General features: G+C 45.3%; 1 protein-coding gene across 2 annotated transcripts in view; it reads left to right on the top strand.

The window, feature by feature from the left end:
• Wwc1 (WW and C2 domain containing 1) overlaps nt 1–20288 on the top strand; it is a 143408-nt gene that overhangs the window by 66091 nt on the left and 57029 nt on the right. For both annotated transcript variants that reach the window (XM_027938752.2, XM_027938753.2), the window contains exons 3-5: nt 7199–7402; nt 17154–17230; nt 18249–18328. In XM_027938752.2, coding sequence (XP_027794553.2) covers nt 7199–7402; nt 17154–17230; nt 18249–18328 — 361 coding nt within the window. The remainder of the gene's footprint in view (nt 1–7198; nt 7403–17153; nt 17231–18248; nt 18329–20288) is intronic.

Here is a 20288-nt window from a genome sequence, read left to right as displayed (position 1 = left end):
GCTAAAATACAAGAAGGGGCTTGGGATGTGGCTCAGTGGGTAAGCATCCCTGGGTTCAATTCCCAATAACACACACACACACAGAGTTATAGATCAGCTTAATCAAACAACAGTTTACTCATAAATTTACCATCTAACTTTCATTCATTTAGCAAATATTTATTGAGCACGTTTTCTGGGAGCTGGGAATACACAGGAGTGTAAAGTGACAAAGATCTTTTCTCTTATAGAGGTTTCATTTTTGGCAAAAGAGACAGAAAATAAACTGAATGAACAGATGATGTAGTATGTTAGAAAATCTTTTGTACGATGGGGAAAGAATGTGGGGTCAAGTGTGTGACTGGGGTGGTCAGGGAGGGATTGTGGTGACGGTGGCCAATGACAGTAAGAAATATGATCTTCAGGAAAGAAGAGCTTGTTGAGACCAGGAGATCTGAGCTAGAAAGAAGTCAGGTAGCCATTCAGACTAGAGAGCGAAGCTGCAAGGTGTGATCACACTTAGTTCATTCAGGAGTCAGTGAGCAGGGCAGTGTCCACACAGTGAGTGAGGACCAGGGGCGAGGACATTGGCAGAGGGCCGCCAGATGGTTTTGCCCCTTTTACTTGTTAAAAGTAGGGAATCTTTATATTGTTTTTCTCTCTATAATTTTTCTAATGATGTGTTTTCTGAGTACTGTATCCACAGGTTCTGCATTTGTGGGTTCAACGAGCCTTGGATTGAAACTATTTGAAAAAAGCATTGCTTCTGTACTGAACATCCACATTCTTTTTTCCTTGTCACTGTTCCCCAAACAACCCAGTGTGACAGTTCCTTACATGGCATTTACATTTGCTAGGTATTGCAGTCTAGAAGTGACATAAAGCATACAGATTCATGCACATATGTTGCATATAAATACTACCCCAGTTTATTTTAATTTTTTTTGGTGTGGGGGGGTTCTTAATCACTGAGCTACAACCCTAGCCCTTTCTTTAAAAAAGTCTTTTATTTAGAGACAGTTGAAAAGGATCTAGCAAAGTTGCTGAGGCTGGCATTGAACTTGCAATCCCCCTGCCTTAGGATCCCAAGCCACTGGGAATACAGTAGGCATGTGCCACCATGCCTGGCTCACCCCATTTCATGTAAGGACTTGAGCACCCATATATTTTAGTATCCTTGGAGGTCCTGGAATCAATGCCCTGAGGAAACCAAGGGATGACCGAATAGAATAATGAAGTCAAAGGTTATAACACTTTAGGGACTTTGGGATGTCTCCCTTGATTAATGAGTCTTCTCAAAAGCTCCCATCAGCCCACTGTACCACAAGTTGTAAGTGTGCTGGTTTCCTCCCGCCTTCCTCAGAATGGGGCTGTCTTCATTTCTTTTGATTTTTTTTTTTTTTTTTGATTAGTTGATCATAGGTTTGGCCTGTGTGGTGCCAGTGTTGAATGTTTTCCAGATGTTCGGCTGTTTTAAGACAGTTGCTTTTGTTGTTATTGTTATAGCTTTTGGAAAATACAGTGCTGTTGCCTTGTGGGTGTGTTTGCAGTGCGTGTGTAGGAGGCCGGTGGGCACACAGCTCAGGAGTGTGGTACTCCCACGTGCCAGCAGCACGTGCAGAGGTGTGGCGCTTGGGCAGAGATGGGGAGGAGTGCTTCTCAACCACAACTTTACTGAGCCAGCCCAGCTCCTATTGGAAGTAGCTTTCTCCCGGGCAGAGGGATATGAGGGAGAAAGGGATGGGGACGTGACGGTTTAGGAAGGAAAGTTTTCAGGCTGCTGAATTATTAAGTTGTTGTATAACTTCAATAAAAGCAAGCCGGGCTGGGCGCAGTAGCCCACGCCTATAATCCCAGCAACTCTGGAGGCTGAGGCAGGAGGATCAAGAGTTCAAAGCCAGCCTCAGCAATAGCGAGGTGCTAGGCAACTCAGCGAGACCCTGTCTCTAAATAAAATACCGAATAGGGTTGGGGTTGTAGCTCTTTGGTTGAGTGCCCCTGAGTTCAGTCCCCAGTACTCCCCCCAAATTTTAAAATTTATAAAAGCAAATGAAGAATAGTTGGCTATGGTGATCTCTAAAAGTCTCTCCAGGTCACCTCTTTTGGTGAGATAGACTTGAGGAAGAACAGTGGTGGCAGAAGGGCAAGGCTAAGGGAGGGACCCCTTAACAGTGACCAGCTCAGCACTAACAGCATGTGACATGACCTTTGAGGCAGCTTTTAAAAAGTCAGTGCCCTTCAAGGATGGTCTTTTCAGCAGTTGCTGGTACAACTGGTATCCACATGGAAACAATAAAAAAATACACCTGCACTTTATTGCTGCCTCATGCCATATAGGAAAGTAAACTCAAAATGGGCAATGTAAACACTAACGCATGGAGAAGTAAACACAGGAGAAAATTTGCAAGATTTTATGGTAGCCAAAGGTTTTGTTGTTTTTGTTTGTTTTTACTGGGGACAAGTTACAAAAAGGACTTACCAAAAAAGAACAATTAGTAAATTGAGTTTCATCAACTTAAAACCTCTGTTTTTCAAGAGAAAAACTGAAAAGGGAAGCCACAGATGAGGAGAAAATGTTTATAATATATCTCTCTGACTCTTATACAGAGCTCCTATAACCTGATGCTAAGCCCAGCAAGCCAATTAAAAAAAAAAAAAAAAAAGGCAAAAGATATTTTTGCACTTCCTAATGAAGAAATGCACATAACCAATCGGCACATAAAATTGTGCTTTACATTGTTGGTTTCAGGGAAATACAAATTAAAGCTACCATGAGGTACCACCACATACTCGTTGAATGACTTAAAAATTGACAATTGCAATAGCAAGAAAGGGACAGCTGAAGCTATGACAGAAATGAATCTCAAAATCCTGATGCTGGTCCAAAGAAGCAAGACCCAGAACATCTGCTGAACGAGTTTGTCTATTGTCAAGGTCTAAAACTGGAAGGGGGATGGTGGGGGCGGGGGATGGAGAGGATTGACTAGGAAAGAGCACAGGGGTGTCTTGGGCTAAAGGAAATCTAAAAATGATTTTTTGAAGTGGTGGTTTAGGATGTATGCATTTGTTAAACTGCACACCTTAAACCACTTCGTCGTGTGTAAACTGTGCCTCGGTTGGAGTTTATTTAAACCACACATTGATTCCTACTTCATACTGCACACCAATTTTATAGACATCTCAGGGTAGTTCCACTGTGTAGCCAGGTTGAAGACCAGTGTTCTGGTGTGAGTATGTGTTGTGTTTGTCTGTTTGTGCACCTAAGCATCTGTTTTGGTTTACACTACAGGGGAGAGGAGGGGCTACCACAAATGGTAGGAAAGCCAGGCCAGGCTGTCAGTTAAAGGACCCACATACCTTTGTATTCCAAGGAGCAGAGTTTAGGTCTGAGGCCAAAAGAAATGTGGACTCCCAGACTCCAACCAGAGCATCCCAAGGAGGACCCACCCAGCTGTGATGGAGGGTACCTGTCTGGGGACCCACATTCCATCCAGCTTCTAGCAGGTGGCCTTGCCCAGAGCTCAGCTTCCCCCTGCCAGCCTCAGTGACTGTGGGTCCCTTGGTGTTGTCATCTCTTGCACACTGGTCCTCACCTTTGGCCACATGGGAATTGTCTGGGGAACTTCATAAACCACCATCACCTTGTTCCCACCTCCAGAGGTGGCCCTGTGGTCTGTCCAGGTGTGGGGCCCGGGCTGCAGAGTTTAACAGTTCTCTTTGGTGCTGGGGATGGAACCCAGGGCCTGGTGCATGCTAGGCAAGTGCTCTACCGCTGAGCTACATCCTAGCCCTGTGGAAGGTCCCCGTGCCCTATTCTGATTGAAGAGTTCTGGGGCAGGGTTTGGGCCTGATTTTGTTGCAGGAAACTCGTTAGCTGATTCCAATGTGCAGTGAAGACCCCAAATCACTCACTAGAGGAGGCTCAGCGATTTTTTGAGAATTGGGGAAAAGGGCTTTCATAGGTGGATTTTTGAGTATAGAAATTAGCAGAACCTTTGAGAAGGTAGTTTGGTAGTATCTACTCAAATTTAAAAGATGCATAGTCTTCCTCTTTTAAGAAATCTGCCCTTCAGAATCAGCACAGATTCATAGAAGTACGTTTTTAAGGCTCATCACTGTACTATTAATTGTAAAAGACCTCAAAAGAATCCAGATGTTTCCCAATGGAGGTCTGGTTCAATAAAACCTCATACCATACCGTGGAGTACTATGCAGATCTTTAAAAGATCATACACCTATAAAGAACATGATACATCTCCTGGAGGTGAAAGCAAGTTGATGATCATTATATCTGACATGGATCATGTTGCAGTAAATATAACTTTATATTATTTACTTATTTGTGTACAGATAACTTTGCATATCATAAACAAGGATTTTTAGTAATGAGGGGGCACCCTCTGTTAGTGTTGGAGTGATGGAAACTCTCACTTCTTTACTTTGTAACTTTGTAATGGTAGAATTGTAGAATTTTTCTTTTTCGTATCTTTTTAATCATTTTTTTTCAATGAGAACTATGCATGTATTTCTTTTTGTAGCACAGCCTATTAAATCCAGGGCCTTGCACAGACGAGACAAGCACTCTACCACCGAGCAAACCCCTAGCTCTGAAGGTTAAAATTTAATTCTCAGAGCCAGGCGTAGCACTGTGGTAGAGCAGCTACCTAGAGCCACACGGCCCTGGGTCCCATCCCCAGTACCGGGAAGAACAATTGACAGACTTAAAACACATCTTGAGCCTGGCCAAGACACACCAAGCTTCTTTTCTGTGGCCTGTGCCAGTGGGTTAGTCCCTGCAGGAAAGCCACAGTCTCCTACCCAGCCACCCTGCCGCCCACCACTGCACACGCCCCTCCTCCTCCTGTTTCTCTTCCTCCTCTTCCTTTTTCTCTTCTTCATCTTTTTTCTTTCTTCATTTTTCTTCTCGTTCTCCTCCTTTTTCTTCTTCTTTCTCCTTCTTTTTTTTTTTAAATATTTTTTTAGTTGAAGATGGACGCAATACCTTTATTTTTATTTATTTATTTTTATGTGATGCTGAAGATTGAACCCAGTGCCTCACATATGCTAGGCAAGTGCTCTACCACTGAGCTACAACCCCAGCCCTTCTTTCTCCTTCTTTTTCTTCTTCTTCTTCCTCTTCCTCCCCTCCTTCTCCCTCTCTGGCTGGCTCCTCCCTCTTGTCTGGTTGAAGGGACGTAAAGCTGTCCTCATGAAAAGCAATTCTCCAGTCCCTGTCTGCAATCTTCACACCTATTTTCCTTCTCAGAGGGAGGAGGAAGAGCTTGCAGAATAGCCAGTCACAGACACCCGGAAGGCTGGCCCGAGGCAGGAGTTTGGTTTTCCTTTCACCATGGTTTGCTTGCTGAACCTGGACAAGGTGCCTCACAGTTTTCTTGGGAACAGTGATGAGAGTCCATTATTCTTCTCTTAACAGGTGCAGAAGTAGATTCAGAGAGGTTGAGCCACCTGCCCCTGGGAACACAGCCTTTGTGGCAGGAATGCGAACCTGGCCCTCTGTTTCTTTGATCCTTCCCTCCTTCACTGGAGATGCTCATGGACCCTCAGAGGAAGGGAGCTGGAGGGCCTAGATTAGGAGGCACAGACTCATATGTCCTCAGAGGCACGTGACATAAATGAATACAGCAGACCTGGTGTAGAAGAACGGAGTGCTGGGGCCAGTGGCCAATTGTGATCCCAAGATGGACAGATCTTCTGAATGACCCAGAAAAGTTTCAAATGAAGATTTTAATGAATGTATCTCCTTATTTTTACTTTTTCATAATCAGTTCAAAATTACTAATACTCTGGGCTAAGCAAAAGCCTGCCTACAGGCTGGTTACTAGGTGGCATGATTGTACGATCTCTTCTCCCGACAACAGGAGATAACTGAGGATTCTTTGATAATCCTTTGCCTGCTTCTTGTCTGCTAGGCAGAAGGGTTTTGTCTTTTTTTTTTTTTTTTGCAGTCCTGGGCATAGAACCCAGGGCATTGTGCAGGTGAGGCAAGCACTCTACCTCTAACCTACATCCCCAGCCCTTTTTAAAATTTTATTTTGAGGCAAGGTCTCAATAGATTGCTGAGGCTGGCCTCAAACTTGTGATCCTCCTTCCCTAGCCTCCTGAGTGCAGTTGTGAGCCTTCATGCCTAGTACAGCTGCATTGAAAGAACATCAACCCTTTTAATGTTTTGGATTTTCATTGTTCATGTTTGTTATACACCTGTTTTAAAAAGCCTAAAAAAAAATAACCTACTTCCCAGTTGGTTGTTAAGATTTTGTTTTATCCTCCTAATCATTTTGAGAATGTATATATTTATTTTATTTTGATAAATACAAAATTATTTATTCAGTTTGCAGGTTCATTTCCATTTACTTTTATATCAGAAGCACATTTGCATTTTGTTAATTTTCCTTCAAAGGCATTATTATTAGTGGCTGCATTATACTGTGCTATGTAAGTAGAACATCTTTATTCAAGCAGTTATTTCCTATATAACCTTGAGCAAGTTAATTAGCCTCTCTGTGCCATATTTTTCTTTTTTGTATAATGGGGATAGGAAAAGAATCTACTTTATAAGTTAGTATAGGGATTGAAGAAGTAAATACATATGAAGTTCCTAGAACAATGCTTTATAGAAAGTAAACGTGAAGGATGTACTTGATGCTTATTATCATGATTTTGTACAAATGCATCTTTGCTTGGATTTTAAGAATCATTTTTATGATAAATTATTATAGAACGAATGATTGGTCAAGTTTATTAACTTTTTTAAGACTCCTAATTTGCATGGTCAGGTAGCCCTCTAGTAAGACTGTTGTAATTTATATTTCTATCAAGCTATAGAGTTTCTATTTCTCCATATTCTCTGACATAGTTATTCCTTTCCTTTACTCTTCACTGAAACAGATGACCTTGACCGTCTGTGATGCCCTTGGGCCTCTGTGTCTTGCTTAGAACTCCAGCTTGCTTTTCCTTCCGGCTGTTCTCAGACAGAGATTGACGTTTAGTGTGGAGATTGACAAAACCTCTGTTGGTTTATTTTCTATTTATGTGACTAATCCAAATGGAGGCTTTGTCATTTAGAGATTTTAACCCATTTACATTTATTGTGAGTTTCTATGCCTTTTGCCTTTGTTTTCTGGTGGTGAAGATTCCACAGGCGACTAACCCAACCTTTATTTCTCAGATGCTGACTTAGGATCTCTGGGTTCTGTTCCAGAAACCACTCAGATTGAGGATCCCCGGGTACAATGGCGGCGGGAGCAGGAGCACATGCTGAAGGATTACCTGGTGGTGGCCCAGGAGGCTCTGAGTGCACAAAAGGAGATCTACCAGGTGAAGCAGCAGCGCCTGGAGCTCGCGCAGCAGGAGTATCAGCAGCTACATGCCGTCTGGGAGCACAAGCTGGGCTCCCAGGTCAGCTGTGAGTACCTCCCACTATCCCCGCTCTGCCAGTACCTGCCAGGAATGGCCATGCTTCGTGCTGCCACCATTGCTTCTCAGTACGTCTGAAATCTGCCTGTCTTTCTCCATCCTCACTCCTCATTTAAACCACCCTCCTCTCCACTACTCCTCCTGCTCCTAACCTGTGCTCGCTGCGATTCATTGACCATTTACATTGGATTGTATTCCATTTCCTGTGACCATCTTAGAATGCCACCCGGATTGTGCATCTCCTTGTTTAAAACCCGTGAGTGGCTACGGGAGGTGGGGAGCAGAGAGAGGAGTTTTGGTTTGTGAAGATGACAAAGTTCTTGAGATAGTAGTGATGGATGGCAGTATCTTCCAACAATGGGCATGTACTTAATGCCATGAACAGTACATTGAAACATCATTAAAATATTCGTTATGTATATTGCAATGGGAAAACCAGCAAACAGCCTCCAGTCCTCCCGAGGCCCACAGAGCCCTATGTGATCAGGCTCTGCTGCAACCCGGCCTCCTCTCCTGTGTTCATCACTCGGATGAGATGCACCACTTTGCTCCCACCCCCGTCCTATGCCCTCAGTCTGCCTCCTGCTCTGTCCTGCAAGCTCCACATCCGAGTCTTTGCATTTGCTGTTTCCCTTCCTAGGAGGCTTTTCTCTTGATCGACTTGCAAGGCAACTCCTCCTTGTCCTTGAAGCCTCATCCTCAGGCCCTTGCCTCTGAGAGGTTTGCTCTGACAACTCTGTCAAAAGCCCCCTTCCTGATGGGCAGGCTAACGTGCCTGTAACCCCAGCTGCTCAGGAAGCTGAGGCAAGAAGATTGCAAGTTCGAAGCTGCCTGGGCAACTGAGAAAACCCTGTCTCAAAGTAAAATAAAAAGGGCTAGGGATGTAGTTTGGTGGTAGAGTGCTTGCTTAGCATGATCAAAGCCATGGGTTCCATCCTCAGTACTTACCAAAAAAGGGGGGCCCCCTTCCCCACCATGGCCTCGTCGTGGCTCTGTGGATCTTTCTCGTTGTGGGTTTCTAACACGTCTGCTCCCACTGTAAGGAGGCTTTACAAGGGCAGGGCTCCTACCTTCCCTATTTACCCTAGTGTCCCCAGGAGGGAAGCAGGTAGGCCAGTATCCCCTTTGTCTTTCTTTCCCAGGGCTGGGAGTTACCAGATTGGTAGCTGTCCAGGATCACAATGACCTTTTTGTCTCTTACACTATTTTTAAATAACCAAATATTTCTGTGCTTGCTGAGCACTCATTACACACCAGCACTCCACTACAGTCTGATCAATTTGCAAGGCAACTCCTCCTTGTCCTTGAAGAAGGACTGTTTTATTCCATCTTCATGACAGTTCTGTACAACCCAAGCACAGTTCAAGCATTAATTCAAGCTTAATTCACATCTCCCTTTAACAGATAAGGAAACTAAGGTTTAGGATCAATGCTGTTCCCAGGGTCTTCATGGTGAGTCACAGCAGTAAGTTTCATTTTGTCATTTCCCCCAACACATTCAGTGTGGCCTTGGGGACCAGCCTGAATCCAGGGTTTCAGGGTGGCTCTGGCTTGGTTGGGTCACTGGTCACTGGTCCTGTGTGAAGCCCTTGTTCTGGAAAGTTCATTCTGCTAGCAGGGTGGGCCAAACCATGATGTGTTGCTCGCGGTCCCAGCCCTGCCCTTTTCCTTGGCCACTCAGGAAAACTTCTAGAATCTCAAAGATGACAGAGAAGAACTACATTGCATTCATTAGCCATTTCTGGGTCAGGTAATGTTCTAGAGACTGCTGTGAATCTGTCTTAGCCTGGGCTGCCATAACAAAATACCACAGACCAAGGACCAGGGGCTTACGCAACAGACATTTTTTTCCTTGCAGCTCTGGAGGCTGGACATCTGCTACAAAGGGGCTGGTGTGGTCAGGTGCTGGTCCAGGCTCTCTGGGCTTGCTGACGGCAGTCTTCTCCCTATTCCTGCACATGACTGAAAGAGAAGGTGACAGCTCACTCTCTGTTTCTTCTTGTAAAGTCACTATCCTATGATGGCAGCCCTACCCTCATGACTTCATCAAAACCTGATTATCTTCCTGAGCCTCACCTCCAAATACCATCATTTTAGGGCTAGGGCTTTCACACATGAACTCAATGCCTAGTGTTATCATTACCACCATCCTGGAAAGGAGATATTATTGCTTCTAGTGAAACTTAGGTTTAAAGAGATAAAGAGGTTTCCTCCCCACCCCGTCCCCAAGTTCCACTGTTGGAAAAGGAGCAGACGTACATAAAACAAGGCTTCCTATTGGGCAGGATGTTTACATGGTCCTAAAGTATTACCCCCCAAATTACTTTCTAACTTCAGAGGGTAAAATGCACTTTTCCATTGGAAATTAGCAGCCACCACTTTACATGGGTGGTGAAATTAGCACCAACAATAACGAGGCCAGTTGACCTCATAAGCCCTCCAATGTGATGTAGTGAAAACATCACCAAATCCTTCACAGAAATATTACATCTGCTTCATGAATGCAGCCAGATACACAACATGCAGTAATCTGCCAGGTAATTGGCCTAGATCTTGAAAAGCCTAAAGCAACCTACGAGCCAAATGAAATGCTGGCGTCCTAAATAAGACGACACACCGGGGAAGAAATGGCCATAAAAGACATTCTCAGACCACTGCAGAACTTTCTTAGGTGTAATAATGGCATTATGGGCATGTGGAGAGTGTGTTTTCAGAAGGTGCATGTGCATCCTGTCTGCAACTTGTTCTGAGAAAGATCAGGGCTGGGGAAGTAAAAGTAAAGAAAAAGGGGAAAAGCTAAGCCAACTGAGCACATCAGCGGATGTCGATGACACGTTGACCATTTGTTGTAGGCTATAAACCAGGCACCGACTTGAGAGGAAGAATCGGGGTGGGAGGCGGGATCGGTAGAACAAATGTAGAAATATACTGAAAACTGGTGAGTCTAGGGGAGGATGTATCAATAGTCATTATATTATTCTGTCAAGTGATATGTGGATATAAAGTGTCTAAAATTAAAACTCAGCTGGGGGAAAAGAGACACATACTGCAAGAATGAAGCATTCCCATGACAAACGCTTTGGCAGGAGGTGATGGTCTGGGGACTCTGGGGTCAGAAGGCCTGGGGCCCAGGGTCTGCTCTAGCAGCACCGAGCATGTCCTCTTAGGGAGCATATGTGAACTCTCAAAATCTCAGATTCCTTATGTTTAGTTGTTGAAATACTATGAGTGCCTTCCTCTGGCAGGTCCATCTTAAGGTCTCTCAACTGCAGCATGGTTGACATTTAGGGCTTGGTAGATCTTTGCAGAGGCTACCCTGCATGTTGGAGGATGTTTGCAGCATCCCTGATCTGTACCCACTGGATGCCGGTAGCACCTTTCACCTCCAAGTTGTGACAAACAAAATTGTTTCCAGACATCTCCAGATGTGTTCTGGGAGTGAAAGTTGGCCCCAGGTGAAAAGCGGTGGCCTAGAGAAAACACATAGAACAGTTTCCTAATAATTTACTAATGGCTCAAAAATATTAATAGGGTCTCACTCAGTTGCTCATTTCCTATCTCTAAATAAAATACAAAATAGGGTTGGGAATATGACTCAGTGGTTGAGTGCCCCTGAGTTCAATCCCCAGTACACCGCCAAAAAAAAGAAAACTTGAATAAAATTACTTTCAGGCTGTCTATATAAGGTGTCTGTGAAACATAAACGAATCTTCTCTTTTGACCTGCATCCCATCCTCGAGGTATCTCATTATGTGTGTTCAGTGTTCTGAAGTCCAACATCTAAAACACTTGTGTCCCGTGCACTTCAGATATGGGTCCTCAGCTTGCAGATACCTGGCCAATGGTAGGAATTAGGGATGAAGTAGTTCTTCTGCCCTGTGTCTGACTTTCAGACACCCCCAAGAGCTGCCCCAGCCCTTCAAGGCCACCGCCATCTTCAGGGTTGAGGATCTTCTGTCTTCCAGGACTGAGGTCATTTCAGGCAACTGAACTGAGACTCAAACCAGACCGTACTGGGGAGTCCCCCAGCCCAAGTATCCCAGTTAATTGAGGTGTGACTAAAGCTCATCATGACTCCTTTTCAGGTTTTACAAGCCAGGTTTGTCTTCCAAGTCAAGCTCTTGGGGTGATGGACCGGTGAGGTCACCTGCTTCTCCTCTGACTCCCATGACCTGCTGGGGCTTGTGAGGACTTTACCATCTGGCCCTAGTTGCTTGGGTCTGACACAGGCAGGGCCCTGCCCTTGCATGGAGACTTTGTTTACACCTTCTGTTGAAGTGTCTAACTCTGTGGGGAAGGAAGGAAGAGGGAGCTGTCATTTAATGTGCATCTACTGTATACCCTAGAGAGCCACAGGCTAGTCTTCTCCCTCACCACTCAAACACATAATCCTGCAAGAGTAAGTTACTCCCATTCTACATGCAAGGAAACTGAGGCCCAGATAGAGCAAGTGGCCCCCTTAAGGTCACATTGGTAAAAAGTGTCAGAGCTAGACTTTACACCTAGGTGTAAGAGAAACATAGATTCTCTTTAATTAGTCCAACTTTACCAGTTAACAGCACTAAAGCTTTTGGCCTACACTTGGTTCCTCCCAGCCTTAAAAAGGTGAGGGTCAGGAAGGTGAGGTTCTTGGGTCCTCACCACGCTTCTTCAATCCTCTAGGCTTTATATTCCTGAATGAAACATAAACTTAAGGCTTTTACTTAAAAATGTCAGTTGGAGCCAGGCACGGTGACACATGCCTATAATCCCAGCAACTTGGGAGGCTGAGGCAGGAGGATCTCGAGTTCAAAGCCAGCCTCAGCAAAAAAAGTGAGGCGCTAAGCAACTCAGTGAGACCCTGTCTCTAAATAAAATACAAAATAGGGCTGGGGGTGTGGCTCAGTGGTTGAGTGCCCCTGAATTCAATCCCAGGTACCCTCCCCACCAAAAATTGTCTGTCAGGCAACCCTCCTGAACCGCTCACTCCTGAACTAAGAAAATATCAGGTAAGACATTTTGTTTTAAAAGGAACATAATAAGGACAGAGAGGATTGCAGAAGAAAGAGCAGCAATAAGATTTGGAGGCTGCAGAGTAGATGAGCAGGCGGCAGCCTCCTGGGGAGACGGAGAGAAGAGAAAATGGGCCCGTCGTGAGGAAGACTGACTGCGACAGTCCACACAGGGCACTTGCCAAAGCCTGGGATGTTGGCAACCGCCGTCTCTGGAGAGGCCCAAGCTGAGGAGGGTCTCTGAGAACACTGGGTGAAAGTTGTTTCTGAGACCCACCATCAGATCCCTCCCCAAATTGGTATAGCAGGCAACTACCTGGCAAAAGACCACAGGTTTATTTTTTGGAGAGAGGAGAGCAGTCTAGAGACTGGAGGATGCCAGGCAAGTTCAACGTCACAGTGTGCCCCACTAAAGATGGTGAGTCCATGAACATGCGTATGCTGGGTTTGGAGACCTCAGCCCTCCTTCCCTTGGTGCCCTTCAGGGTGGCAGGCCATGGCCTTCTCGAAGAGGATGGGAATTGTGGCCAGAAAAGAGATGTGAAGAGAAGCGATGTAACGACGGTGACATGGAGGACTCCTAGGGGAAAGCAGCCAACCAGATCATGTACCGTGCAGCTCATGGCGCCCAAGGCCTCTCCAGACGGGCTCTCGAGCGCTCTTTCCTAAGCATGGGCAAACACGAGGGACTCCAGATGTTCCATAACAGGAAAAATGGAGACTGGCCACATGGGAAAGGGGCCGCCTCAGAGGAAGCAGGGGTCTACATGAGAAGGAAACCTCAGAACAGGGCGCTCCATTCTGCACCACGAACCTGCGGAGACTAACACGAGGCTTTGGAAATTACAATATGATCACAGAAATGAAAACTCCGCAGGAAGACTGGATAATAAAACTGAGGAAGCCTTGTAAGAAGTAGAACAAAAATACAGTGAAATTGGAAATAAGAGGGAAATAAGGGTGCAGGAAGGAGAGCTGAAAACAGAACAGAGGAAGGAGTATCCATGAAATGAAATTCAGAACATTTCCCCAGAACTGAAGGGGGAGGACTTTTAGACTGAAAGGGTTCACTGGGTTCCCGGCACAATGGTTCCCAGCACACCTGGACACATCATTAGGGAACTTCAAACCTTGGAAATATCGCAAGGCTGCAAAGGCTCCCAGAGATAAAAGGTAGATCATGAAATAATGACCAGGACTCAGAATAGCTCCAGATGTCTCACCTACCGCACTGGGAACTCAAAAGGCATTGAGCAATGCCTTTAAGATATTAAGGAAAATCAGTTTCGACCTAGAATTCTATATCCAGTACAACTAACTTTAAGTGAAGGGTAGAATAAAGATATTTTGAGATAGGCAAGATTTCAAAGAATTTGTTTCCTTCGTGTTTCTTTTCTCAGGGAGCTAGCAGAAGTGGTATTATTCCAAAATAAGGAGTCAACCAGAAGAGGGAGACCTGAGATACAGGGAAGATGGGGGAGGCAAGGAGGATGCCCAGAGTCAGGTGAGGGGACCTCAGGGCGCACACTGATGCAGGAGCGGAAGCTGGCGGGGTGCGTGCTGTTCTGCGCCTCCAGTGAGAGTTTAGATAACTGGCAGGATGAGAGGTTAAATTAGTGTAAGTTTGTTGGAACTAAGCAAACAGGAAAATGACTGTTATTAACTCGAGATAGGGGACAATAAAAAAAAATGTGCTTGAAAGGAAAAGTGGCTCCGTCCCAAGCAAGATGTTTGCTGAATGAAAATAATGCAAATGCTGAAGATTGCTTCCCCCAAATACGCTGTGTCAATTAAGAGGATGGGAAGGTAGGAGAGGGGCATGTGTATGGTGTAGGGGCTGGGAAGCGAGCAGAGCAAATCCCTAACTTCAGAGGGAGAAATGAATAAATAATGCCTAACTGTAAAGACCAAGAAGCAGCAATTTATGCATAATATCTATTAGAGACATAGAGGTAGATACCCAAGGGATTGGCCGAGGGCTGGGGAGGAAGCTCAGTGGTAGGACGCTTGTCTAGTATGCACGAGGCCCTTAGCACTAGAGAAAAAGAGCACAAGAGAGAAGGAAGGGAGGGAGGGAGGAAGGGAGGAAGGAAGGAAGGAAGGAAGGAAGGAAGGAAGGAAGGAAGGAAGGAAGGAAGGAAGGAACTGAATCCATTGAAAATGATTCCCTTTGGAGGTGTTAGGGAAATAGGGTTGTTGAACATCTATTATAGCAAACCTTGTACTACGTTAGTTTAATAAACTGTGTTCACATATAACTAATAAAAACTAGACAGTAAAAGCTGGCTGTCTTTAGGATCTTGTTTGAAGATAAACTTCTTTTTATGGAGTGTGGGGAAGAGAAGGCAGACCCGGGAGGCTGATCAGACCTGGGAATCTGATCATGTGTGTTTCTCTTGTCAAAATTCTTCAAGCTGTACACATACAGTTTTTTTACTTTTATGAATGTATATTTTTTTATTTCCACAAAAATGTACTTAAAATATATTCCATTTCAGCAGCATTGGGTACAAATTGTACACTTCCCAGTAATATTCTACAAAATAAAAATCAAGTCCCCTGGCATGCCAGTTGGTGGGGATTTGTTCTTCTTTGGTTTCCCTTCTAGGGTTTCTGAACATGGCCCGGTGATGCTAGCTTAGTCTATAGGTCAGCCGCAGAGGGACTGGTCCCCCGTGGCCAGCTTCTGCCTGTCTGGATCAGGTCTTGCCATTCTGAATGGACTCTTGCAGGCTGCTGTCACGGTCTCCTTACCAGCCCCCAGCGTAGACCCGGCAACATCAGCGCTGCCTAATACCAAGGGAGGGGCTGGCAGGACGGAGCTCATAGAACAGGCCCTGCCCATGACCTGTCCACACCTATCCCCCATCTTCTTTCCACTTGACACTCCTCCGACAGGCTCTTCACCACATCTTACTGTCAATCGGCGGGTAACAAACAGCCTGAGCCACAGTTTTCACACTGTAGTTTTAAAGTGCCCATTTGGGGAATACGCTCAGGGCAGCACCTCTAGCTCTGTATCCTCCCAGGTCCTTCTCTGAAACTCCCATGTCCAGCGAGAAGAATTAGAAGGCACAAAGTGAAAACTTCCATCAAAAACAAAACCCCTCTGGGGCTGGGGTTGTGGCCCAGTGGTACAGTGCTTTGCCTCTCATGTGTGAGGTACTGGGTTCAATCCTCAGCACCACATAAAGATAGAAAAACAAGATACCTTCTACAACTAAAAAAATATATATATTTAAAAACAAAACACCTCTGTACCTGGAGTCCCTGTACCATGTTCAAGACAAGGATGTAAGGCCCTCCCCACTCCTACCTGTTTCTTCTGGTAAATCCCAGTCTCCACCATCACCATTGTCTTGAAATGAAAGGCTGTGGCAGATGCATTTTTTTGTTATTATGGAGAACGGTTTCTCTTTTTCCAAACTTCCCAATGTTACGTTTTAACTTTTCACATGCATTACCCAAAGGCCCACTAGACTATTTTCACTAAATCCAAAGAGCAGAAGAAGCCCCTCATGACTGTTACTTTTGCTTCCAGACACTGAAAATTGCCAGCAATTTCCAAACAAGCTTCTCTGTTCTCAGAAACCCCAGGTCTCAGTAGTTGATCTCCCTACAGGTGAATGGCCAGTGTTCAGATGCTGCTAAGTGAAAAGGGGAGACAGTGGAATTGATTATCCAGTGTAAGTAAGGGCTCACAGGGGAGAAAGCTACATCTCTGGCTTTCCTACCTACAATAGCCATCCTGTTCTGGACACCGGGGCTGAATGTAAGGTAGGGACCCGATAAGTCTCATATCTGGCCATGTTTCCCTCTCCCCAGCACCAGTCAGGAAGCTCAGAGCCAGGTTTGTGGTGCCTTTTGTCAGGAAGCAAGTCCTAACCTCATACTTACTCACAATCTGACTTTCCTTGCCCTTATTCTCCCCCTTTGTCTCATTTTCTGACTTTTATTTTATGTATTTTACTTTGTTGTGTTCATTTTTATAAGCCATAAAATCCCTTTTAAAGATAAATAGTGTTTTTAAAATGGAATAAAATTACAATGATAGAACTGTAGATAAACAGCAGAAGGCAACTTGGGAAAAGGATAATTATATTAGGGTGGTAGGATATGGGTAATATTTATTTTCCTTTTCATATGTACATTAATATTAGAAAGGAATAAGAATCATTTCTAGTGTTTTTTGTGATTAAAACATATTTATATTAGAAATGTAGGAAAGATAGAAAAATAAGAAGGTGAAAATTAATACCATTTATCATCCAACTCTAGAAGATTCAGTATGGTATATTTCTTTCGGCTCTTTCTAAAGATACATATGTGTATATTTGTAAACTATGTATGTTTTCTGAGTTTAAATTATTTCTATTTCTTTGTAAACTAATTTTCGTGTAACAAACAATAGGTTTCAGACATTTCCCCTTCTACATAGTGTTTTGCACATTTTCTTTCCTTTTCGTTTTTTGAGGTACTGAGGATCGAACCCAGCTCCTTGTGCATACTAGGCAAGTGCTTTATAATCGCTGATCCCCAGCCCTGCACCAACAGTTTAAATTGTATGAGTTGTATCTTTATTCAACAAATAATACCTGTGTACCATATTTCTTTAGGAAATCCCCCTTTGTTGGACATTTAGGTTATTCCCTTTTAGTGCTTACTTTCTGCGTTTGTTTAGAAGGGCAAAAAGCCAACTTTGCTAAAATGTATTTCTTTTTCTGAAATTCTTTTGGTTTTTCATTACAGTGGTCTCTGGCTCATCATCCAGCTCGAAGTATGACCCCGAGATCCTGAAAGCCGAGATTGCCACTGCAAAATCCCGGGTAGGGCCTCTTCTGCCATGCTGCAGGTCACCAAAGCCTGGGACCACTAGACCAGAGTAGATGCTTCATCCAGGCCAGGGCAGCAGTGCTGACTGGCCAGGCCCCAGATAATAACAACAGAGCAGGGGTTGTGGTATGGATGATGGTCATAACAGCTACCATCTCACAACAGTCGCCATACACCCGACCTAGTGCTGACCAGTTCATCGCAAGTCCTCTCTGGTCCTCGCAGCAGCCCCATGCAGTAGCCAGTGTCATGTACATCTTAAAGATGAACAACAAGGCTGACGGGAGCTGAGAAACTGGCCCTGGGGCCCAAGAGACTCAGGTCTTAGACCAAAGTTCTTATTATTCCCTACTCTCTTCCTAGCTGTTGCATGTTCTCTCTTATTGAATTCATGACCACCTTAGCTCCATGTTGCCAGGCCTTCAGGTAATTTTGGAAAGGAACTGTGTATCCAGGCTTCTTCTAGCAAATACCTCACTATTTGATTATTAGCAACCCATTTGCAAACTTTAATTCCTGTGCAGGCAGTCAGCCCTCCTATTGGCTGGGCCTGGCTCTGGGGCGTGTCTCGCCTCTGATGTTCCTCTGTTGCCTCTCACCTCCACTGTCTGCTACCTCACACACAACCCGGGGAAGTGCCATCCTCATCCATCAGAGCAGGAAAGAGAGCCTCAGAATGGCCCAGTAGCTTGAGAGAGATCTCACTGCTAACAACTGGGGAGACCCAGCTCTCTCTGAGGTCAGGTGGCCAGCTCCTGACTACTTCCTGTCTCCCTGGAGCAAGGACTGGCTGGGCAGGACCTAAGGAAACTGGCTGGGATGTTTGACTGAATGGGCAGCTGCAGAGACAAGACCCACATTGGTGAGGGAAGGGTGTTGTGATCTGTATGGCCCGAGGGGTGTGGCCCAAGTCATTGTGCAGGAGCAGCAAGGTGCTGTGGGTTCCCCTTCTAGACCTGCAGCTCTCTGTCAGCTTCTGATCCAGCCCTTGTGTGGTCTTCTGTCATCCAGGTCAACAAGCTGAAGAGAGAGATGGTTCACCTGCAGCACGAGCTACAGTTTAAAGAGCGCGGTTTTCAGACCCTGAAGAAGTAAGTCCAGCCAGCGGTGCAGAGCATGGGGTGGCCCCCCCTCCTCAGCTGCCTTCACCTCCTCTGTCTCTCTCCTTTAGATCCCTTCCTCACCTCTCAAAATGAGCTCTTTAACTATTCTGTTCAAGTTCTTTTCCAATGGCATTGACCGACAATATGGACCCCAGGTAGGAAAGGAGAATCGCTTTAGATCATAGGGCTCTCATCATCCTCAGAACTCCTGGAGCCACAAAAGTCTGTTCCGTTCAGCTAAGTCTTACTATCCAGGCTCCGAAGCCAGCGTTGCTGAGCACTCCGGTGCACACGCCTCAGCTTCTCTGGCAGACCACTAGAGTCTCATGCACACGAACACACAACCCCTTTAATTCCATGACCCTTAACCTGAGCCACAACTTCACCTAGTGCCCCACTGAAGGAACGGGGACGTCTTCCAGAAATAGACAAATTACTAGAGAAGTTACACCATGCCACGTGCATGGCCCTTCACGGGGGCCTTACGGAGTTCCCAGGATCACTTGACCAGATGTCATATTTGCTTTTAGAAGCTGCCAGGCAGCAAAGTAAGATGGAGATGTTTTGGCTCTTACGGGCAGTGTGTTCACTGTCACGACGGTGATTGTGCCAGCTAAGCTTTGTCAAGCAGTTACTCTGTGCCAGAGATGCCTTCAGTGTTCCTGCGTGGGTAAACTCCTTCCCTCCTCACAGCAACTCTGTGAGAAAATTTTCTATTAGTTAACCCCCTATATACACGAGGAAACTGAGTCACATAGCAAGTGCACAGTAAATGCTAGCTGTTATGTTAACCACAACATGTGACCAGGACCTGGTGGTTGAACTGTGCTCAGTGTATCTGATGGGCTCACCACAAAGGGGCTCCTCACTGATGCACTTGGCATGACACCAGATCTCTACCTTCTAAGAGACCTGTCACTCAGAGTCCCAGGAAGGCCACACCATCTACGGACAGCTCTTTCTCTAGTCTTTTGCTTTTGGTCTCTCCCAGACTGAACCTTTTCCTCATCTCGTGAGTTCTCAAATCCACAGTCACAATTCTTTTGCCACCACCCCAGCCTTTGGATGTCCTCTAAAAGTCCTATTCCATGAACTGTGAACCTTAGTGGGGGGTTTGGTTATTTCACATTCATATCCTCCCATTGCACAAGCCCCCACCACCTGGAGGGCCACCTCGAATCCAGTACAACACATGTGGTAAAAGCTGTGACCTTGTCCAAAGTATATCCTGTAAGATAAATTGGGTATGTTTTTTGTTTGACAAATTGTTACACATTTTAGCTTTTCCGTTTGTTTATGGGTGTTATTTATGTATATATTTATTTGTATACATACATGTGCCAATCATATCTCTCAAACCAGATTCTAAACTCATTAAGTCCAAAGACTCTGTTTTATGCTTCTTGGGAATCTTCAACAGCACCAAGGACAATCCGGAGCAATAGTGTGAGCTTTGAAAAAATTGCTATTTTGGGCCTAATGAGCAGTCGTCACTGTCCTCCACTTTCCGGCCGAGCAGCTTCTGGGCACATAGTTTAAGGGCCACTCTTTCCCACATCATCTAACAGAGCGTGCCCTCCCCTCCCTGCTTCTGCAGTCCTCAAGAGCTTCTGGCTAGAGCACCTCCCATTATTCTCCTAGCCCCTGCAAACCTGTTTTACCACTTTGTCTGTCGCCCTGGAGCAGCACTGAAAATTCTTGTTGTTTGGTAAGCTGACACTGAAGGCCCAAAGGCAAGCCGCCTCCTACCCCTCCTTGTGTCTGATATCTGGCCCAGATAAGACTCCTTTGCTGCCCTTGCTCCTGCAGGCAGTGGGGAAGGAGGGGTCTTCTTTCTTGTGCATCTTGGCTGAGGGCTGGGAATGCAGCCTCAGGAGGCAGATGGCCAGGGTTCAAATCCCAGGGAAAAGCGACTTAACCCTTCTGAGCTTTTACGTCTATCAGAAAG

This window comes from Marmota flaviventris, chromosome 5, assembly GCF_047511675.1.
Source record: "Marmota flaviventris isolate mMarFla1 chromosome 5, mMarFla1.hap1, whole genome shotgun sequence".
Classification (NCBI taxonomy): domain Eukaryota; kingdom Metazoa; phylum Chordata; class Mammalia; order Rodentia; family Sciuridae; genus Marmota; species Marmota flaviventris.
The sequence above is the reverse complement of the archived record's forward strand: the minus strand, read 5'-3'. Positions and strand labels throughout refer to the sequence as shown.